This window comes from Cetorhinus maximus, chromosome 21, assembly GCF_964194155.1.
Source record: "Cetorhinus maximus chromosome 21, sCetMax3.hap1.1, whole genome shotgun sequence".
Classification (NCBI taxonomy): Eukaryota; Metazoa; Chordata; class Chondrichthyes; order Lamniformes; family Cetorhinidae; genus Cetorhinus; species Cetorhinus maximus.
Window position 1 is genome coordinate 9,134,356 of NC_135899.1, and position 7,651 is coordinate 9,142,006.

Sequence of the window (7,651 nt, forward strand, 5' to 3'; positions counted from 1 at the left end):
TATCTATTTAATTTGCAGATTGGTGCTATCCCAACATCCACGTCCAATTTGAACACATCTTTTGCTTCTTTACCCATTACCACAAAACCTTTTGTCACTTAATCTCTCCTATCTTTGAGCCCATTGCAAAACTCTTTGATCCCCCTTAGAACTTGCACTTACTTAAACTTATTACATTTTTAATTTTAATAAAAGTAGAAAGTGTGCAAAATGTTCTGTATATTCAGCAGCACTTATGGAGAGGGAAAGAGTTAACATTTTCAGAAGAAGAATCATATTCGACTGAAACATTAACTAACCATGATGTGCTGGGTATTTGCAGTATTTTCTGTTTTTATTTTGAGCATCTACAGTACTTTACTTTTATTTTACCATTCTATCTTTTTTCATTCCCGATGAAGGGTCACCATGGTCCTGAAACATTATTCTGTTCCTCTCCACAAATGTTGCCTGATTTGCTGAGTATTTCAAGTATTTTGTATTTTGTATTTCAGAATTCCCCTGATGCCATGGCTCATATTAATTCATTGAGCAGTACAGAAAAAAATTGATGTTCTGCTTCTTTATTTCATTGCTGTTTGTGAGAGCTTGCTGTGCTCAAATTGGCTGATATACATTGCAACAGTGATGTTAGGAACTAAGGATTGATTTTAGTAAATTATGTGGCTATTTGTATGTGTTAGGAGTAAGCTATAGCTTTAAGTTTATTTATTTTTTCTTTGTGGGATAAAAGGTGAAAGCTCGGTCTAATTTCATGTAAGAGTGGAGCCAGCAGGGCCAGAGCTTTGTTTCTATACCTGCATTTTAATGAGGTTTTACGACCCTTGAATTGGATTAGGAAAGTTAAAACATAGTAGAAAATTTGTGCTGTTGCCTCGCAACAGAAGGCCCACAGAGAGACTGGGAGAAACAGAAAGCAGTTTAAGTTCAGTTGGTTTGTGAATACCACAAGGTGAAGACAGAAAGACCTCAGAACAAAAAAGAAATGTTGAAAAATCAGGGAGTGGGCCAAGAAGGCTTTCTCGTCAATGAAAAAGAAGAGGGGTCTGAAAAAGGTCCTTTTCAGCTTAGTTAAAGTATGGCGCAGAGAAACGGCTCCAAATTAAAGAGACAGAGCTGCAGGAAGCAGACTTAAAGCTTGAAGCCAGAAGATCCGAGGAGACAGCCAAAGGGAGGTGACTCCTTACTAAGAGCCTGTGAAGCAGTGGTGTTCTGTTTGCATGGCGGAGTATCTGGGAGAATGTGTGGAAGGCAAAGCTTTAATGCACATTGTGATCAAAGGGAGAGGAACATTGAAAGGAGAGATTGAAACCCTGGGGTGTGGATCCTTGTTGAAGATGTGTCAGAGAAATTATCACTTGAAAGAAGATTCCAAGGTGAGTTCTTCGAGTGTAGAGATTGCAAACCCTCATGTGATAGACAGAGTTTCAGTGAGACCTGTTGGCTCACAGTGTGACCAGTATCTGCGGGGAGTTGATGTGAGATCAATAGAATCTCCTTTGGGTGGCATCTGTCACTTAGCTTCAGAGTGTGGTGTGCCTGACCATTAGTTAACTATTGATTTACATGGATTGTAAACTTACTATGAACATTAGAGTATCAGATGGATCTTGTAACTTGTACCAAAGTTAAAACTCTGTATATGTGTGAAAGGTATGACTGTGGCTCAAGGATTAGTGCAATATAGTAACCTGTGCTTGTTTAATAAATGTTTTATTCTTATGTTAAAATTTTGTGAGCAGACTCTGTGACTCTGTTCAGAAGCCGCCCTCCACGTTTCTAAACAAACATTGTAAGTTCGGAGCTATCAAGCGAGGTTCCATCCAGGGATTGGGTGACTATATTTCAAAAGTATTTCGCGCGTTCTAAAGCGCTTCTGGATGACTCGGCATCATGAATGGTACTATATAACTAGTCTTCATTTTCCTTCCAGCATTTTTTAACCTTTATTCATGGGATGTGGGCATCGCTGGCTGGGCGAGCATTTATTGCCCATTCCAAATTGCCCTTGTTCAGTGGGCATTTAAAAGCCTACCACATTGCTGTGGATCTGGAGTCACGTGTAGGCTGGATTTCCTTCTCTAAATGGATTAGGTAACCAGATGGGTTTTTAGGCAGTGGTTTCATGGTCATTCATTTTATTCCAGATTTTTTTCTTTGAATGCAAATGTCATCTTCTACCGTGGTGGGATTCGAACGCTATCGCCGGCGCAACACCCTGGGTCTCTGGAATACCAGCCCAGAGATAATATCACTATGCCTCTGCCTCCCCACTTAGCCCAGTCGAACTTGACCTAAATATCTCGGCACCTGTTATCGAAAATAACTCATTGACATTTCTGGCTCTTTCTGCTTTAAGGTGAGAGGCTGCAATCATTAACAGAATTCAGTTTATGTTTCTGGACCTGACGCCGTGTTTGTACTTGACAGCGAGTTCCCCTGAAGCAAGTGCAATGAAATATCGATCTGCAGATTTCCGCCTCCTCCCTCCCCCTTCTCTCACTTCTCCCATTACCAACACTCCATGAAACTTTACCCTCTCTGACAGCGTTCGGCCATTCTTTTCCATACTCCACACCCGTGTATCTTTCATACCGCCCTGTGTCTTGTTTGTCCGTGTGAATGCCCACCGGGCACAGACTAGTATATACTAATAATTCCCTGAGTGTTGTAGTGACCTTCGTCGGCAGATCCATGAACTGAAGGTGTGCAGCACCTGAGTAAGATCGAAACTGAAATCAATTTGAATCAGCAATTGTCAAGTGCGAACATGGATTCTAGAGAGGATGGAGAGAATTTCAGAGGATTTAAATTGTCCCATTTGTCTTGATTTCTTCATCTACCCGGTAATAATAGATTATGGACACAACTTCTGCCGCTCCTGCATCACCCAGTGTTGGGAAAAGAAGGAGATAAACTCCTGCCCGGAATGTAGAGAGGAATTTCCGGAAATAAACCTCAGGGTAAATCGGGCCTTAGCAAATCTGGCCGAGAAAGCTCGAAAATTAAAGTTGAATCCGAAAGAGAAGGAAAGTAAACTTCACTGTGAAAAACACCAGGAAGAACTGAAGCTGTTTTGTGAAATTAACAAGAAATGGATCTGTCTGATTTGTGGAGATTCGCGGGAACACAGAGAGCACCGCTTCCTGCCGATCGATGAAGCTGTTGAAATCTACAAGGTAAAAGGGAAAATATTTTACAGGCTGATGATTTTGCGAGATTCTTACGGTTTCACTATTTAATTCTGGTATTTTCTCCCTAAATCTCTGGATCGACTGAAATTGTCCTTATTTTCTGTCACACGGAAGAAATCAGAGATTCTAGAAACGGAACAGAAACAGAAGCGGAAGATTTCGGAAGTTAGGGTAAGGTCCCTGTGCTGATTTTCCGGCATCTCGCTTAGTCTAGTTCCCTTTATCGCGGGGCATTAATTATGTTTCACATTTCATTTGTTAGAAACAATCGAGCAGTCTGCAGACCCGCATAACATCCGAGTTCACTAAAATGCACCAGGTTCTCACTGAGAAAGAGCAGCGTTTACTCAGAGATCTCAAGGAAGAAGAGTAGAGGATTCTAGAATCAATGGAGAAAAACTTTCGAGAGATTCAGAAGAATTTAAATTCGATTGAGGAGAAGCTCTCAAATTTGCAGAAACAGATGGAGCGAAAAGACGAGCTGATATTTCTGAAGGTGAGGGAACAGATTGAGGGTCGGTTCAGTCAGTGCAACTTCACACCGTCAGATAAAGTCTGCGGACAAGAGTGAAATAAATGTAGTATATACTGAAAAAAAGCTATGGAACTGAACTGAATTCATGTCTATTCAGGTCGGTTCTGCTGTTGTCGCCGAACTATTCCCACACTGTCTGCAGAATCCCTGGAAAACCTGCAAACTCCCGGGAATGAGTTGTCGCGATTTTTAAATTTTGTTTCCCACTATTTCCGTGTTGCCCCTGATTAATGTTCTGCTTGAACACCTGTTACATTCCACTTCCAGCTCCTGACGAGTGTGTGGTATAGTGATGCTTGAGAGTCACTGTGTTTGTGACAGGAACTGACTTTGAGATCCAGTGTGTGACACAAAGTTTAGACTTAAAAACATAATCCTATCAGCAATCCACAGGGTGACAAGTCGGCTTATCTTGCCTGTGCTCATTTAGTGGATAAGTTATCAAATTCGTCCTACCCTGCTCTTTCCCCCGATAGAGGTGAACGTTTCACTTCGTGGAGTAGGCTTGGCCTCTACTCATTGGACTTTAGAAGAATAAGAGGCGACCTAATTGATACATATAGGATTCTTAGGGGGCTTGACAGGGTAGATGCTGAGAGGTTGTTTCCCCTTATAGAACATTCTAGGACCAGAGGGCATAAGGTTAGCGTAAGGGGTCGCCCATTTAAGACAGAGATGAGGAGGAATTTCTTCTCTCAGAGAGAAGTGGACCTGTGGAATTCTTTATGGCAGAGGGTTGTGGAAGTTGGGTCGTTAAGTACATTCAAGGCTGAGTAAGACAGATTTTTAATCAGTAAGGGAATCAAGGGTTATATGAAAAGACAGGGAAGTGGGTTATCAGATTAGCCATGATCTCATTGCATGGCGGGGCAGACTCGATGGACCGAATGGCCTACTTTTGCTCTTACGTCTTATGGTCTGATGGTCTTATGGGTGGGGACATGAAGTCCCAGAGTAAACTTCAGTCCCATTTCCAGACGACTATCGCTCCATTTACTCCAGCCGGAGGCTCTTAAAATCACCCTGATGAATCTGGAATGGGCGCTGGAAGGATCCAGACTCTGGAGCAATTTGTAAATAAAACAAACAACATGTTTAGTTTTGCTTCTTGGATTTAATGATGAACTGTGTCCTTTTTGACAAAAAAAACCTGCTTCCAATCCAGTGGTTCTCAGGTATTTTTGTTTGAAAACACAATTTACAAATGTAATCATGGACACCCAGTGTAAATTATAATGCTATATAATAGCCATAATATGAACAGGTTACATGCACAGAGAACTTTAATGATGTTTTTAATAAAACAGGTAAACAGACAATCCAGAGATAAATGATAACTTTAAGATAAAAGCAAAACACTGCGGATGCTGGAAATCTGCTCCAACTTTACCTCCACTAACATTCTAGTGCAGCAAATTAACTGATTTTCATGCGGTTAAACATTATCTGTTAAGGGCAGAGAAACCCGATCAGTTCACACATCATCTTCAATACAGACGGACTGTCAAATCACTACTCTCAGCAATCTCACATCATTTACATGTTTAAACGGTCTCAAGGCAACTTCTTTTACAGAACTGTACAAACCCAGTCCAGTTTCTCAGTGTTATATAATCACTCAAGTAGGTTCGGTTATTGAAACACGGTGACAGTTTGGATTAAGTCAAACTGACAGTTTTATCACGATTATAAGAAACAAACCAACTAGAGATTAATATAAACAGAAAATGATGGAAATACTCAGCAGGCCAGGCAGCATGATAACGGCACTTGCTCACTGCCTGAGCCCAAATTGAAGGACAGCCGAGGATCACAGCAGCAGCTGGTCTCCCACCTCCCCTCCCCTCCCCTCCGACCGAAAGGAAATGTCAGACTCACCGTTGAAAACCATGACAGCCGAAATGTCCATCACCGTGAAGAAGGGAGAGAATTCGGGAGGTTTGGGGGTGGAAATCTTGACAGCTGCTTATGCAGGAATAACACTAACTCCTGGGAATTTATACAAAGCGGGGAGCTTGTTATTTCCCCCACTTCATTTCTTTTTATTTAAGAAATTATTTCCTGGACCCTCTGGAAAGACTCGCCGGGCCCCAGTCTGAGAATCACTGAACTGATTCATCTCAAACACGCTGATGTTCCACCACCTTCCGCCTGTGGAGCAACATTACAGGCAGGAAGGTCACCGGGTTTCTGCAGTTCACAGCTCATTCTACCCAGTAAGTTCCTCTCTACAATTGAGCTTCTATTTGTTTCTTCTCTCCCCCTCCTTCTTTCCCCCAGCCCTACAGAGGTCCTCACTGATCTTTCAGGGACCCCCAGCCTCCCCACACACACAGCGACCCCCCATCCCGAACATACACACACAGGACCCCCACGCAAACCCCCCCCCCCCCACCCCCCCCCACCCCCCCCAGACACACACACACACACACAGGGACCCCAAACCCAAACATACACACAGGTACCCCTACCCCACACAAACAAGGAACACCACCCACCCCATACACACACACACACACACACACACACACACAGGGACCCACGCTCCACCCTCCCCCCCCACAACACACACACACAGGGACCCCCACCCACCCCCCACAAACACAGGGACCCCCACCTCTCTCACACACACAGGGACCACCACCCCACACACACACACACATAGGGACCCCCATCACACACACACACACACACACGCACAAACACACACACACACACACTGGAACCCCCAACCCACACACACACACAGGGACACCCACACCAAACACACACACAGGGTCCCCCACCCCAAACACACACACACACAGGGTCCACCACCCAACACACACACACAGGGAACCCCACCCATGCACACAGCGACCACCACCACCCCCACACACACACACACCCAGGGACCCCCACACACCCACCCCCCCCACACACACACAGACACACAGAGAGCCCCACCCCAGCCCACCCACCACACACACACACACAAGGACCCCAACCCACCAACACACACACAGGGACCCCCAAAACCCCCCAACACACACACACAGGGACTCCCACCCGACCCACACACACACAGGGAACCCCCCTCACACACACACACAGACGCACAGCGACATCACACACCCCCCACACACACACAGGGACCCCCACCCCCCACACACACAGGGACCCCCACCCCACCCACACACTCACACACACACACACACACAGACAGGGAAACCCCCCCCCCCCCACCACACACACACACAGGGACCCACATCCCCGAGACACACAGAGGGACACTCTCCCCCACACAAACAAAGCGACACCCCACACACACACACAGGGACCCCCACATCCCCACCCCCTCCCTCCCCCCCCTACCCCACTCACACACACAGGGACCCCCACCCGACACACACACACACACACACACACACACACACACAGGGACCAAACCCCCCCCCCACTCCCACACACACACACAGGGACCCCCACCCCACACACATTCACACAGGGACCCCCACCCCACACACACACACACACACACACACAGCGGCGCCCGCTCCCTCCACCACACTCACACACACAGGGACCCCCACCCCCTCACCACACACTAACAGGGAACCCTGCCCTCCACACACACACACACACACAGGGACCCCCTCCCTCCACGCACACACACACACAGGGACCCCCACCTCCAGGCACACACGCACACAGGGACCCCCATACTCTACGCACACGCACTCACAGGGACCCCCTACCCAAATACACAAATAGGGACCCCGACAACCCACCGCACACACAGGGAACCCCACCCAATCTCCACACAGGGTTAATACCTGGAATGTTAACCTGGCTTCTCCCTCCACCTGTGACTGAGACTGACACCCATCGGTTTACAGCTGACAGGAGGCAGGGAAATGTGTGAAATTATGGGATGGATCCG

General features: G+C 46.1%; 1 protein-coding gene across 1 annotated transcript; it reads left to right on the top strand.

Annotated features, from left to right (window-relative positions):
• Nucleotides 1–1,220: 1,220 nt before the first annotated feature.
• LOC144695508 (zinc-binding protein A33-like) lies at nt 1,221–3,785 on the top strand. The gene is made up of 4 exons (XM_078566386.1): nt 1,221–1,376; nt 2,895–3,179; nt 3,309–3,365; nt 3,457–3,785. Exons 1-4 carry the CDS (start codon nt 1,221–1,223, stop codon nt 3,565–3,567), a joined length of 609 nt encoding a protein of 202 aa, XP_078422512.1. The 3' UTR covers nt 3,568–3,785.
• The last annotated feature ends 3,866 nt before the right edge of the window (nt 3,786–7,651 follow it).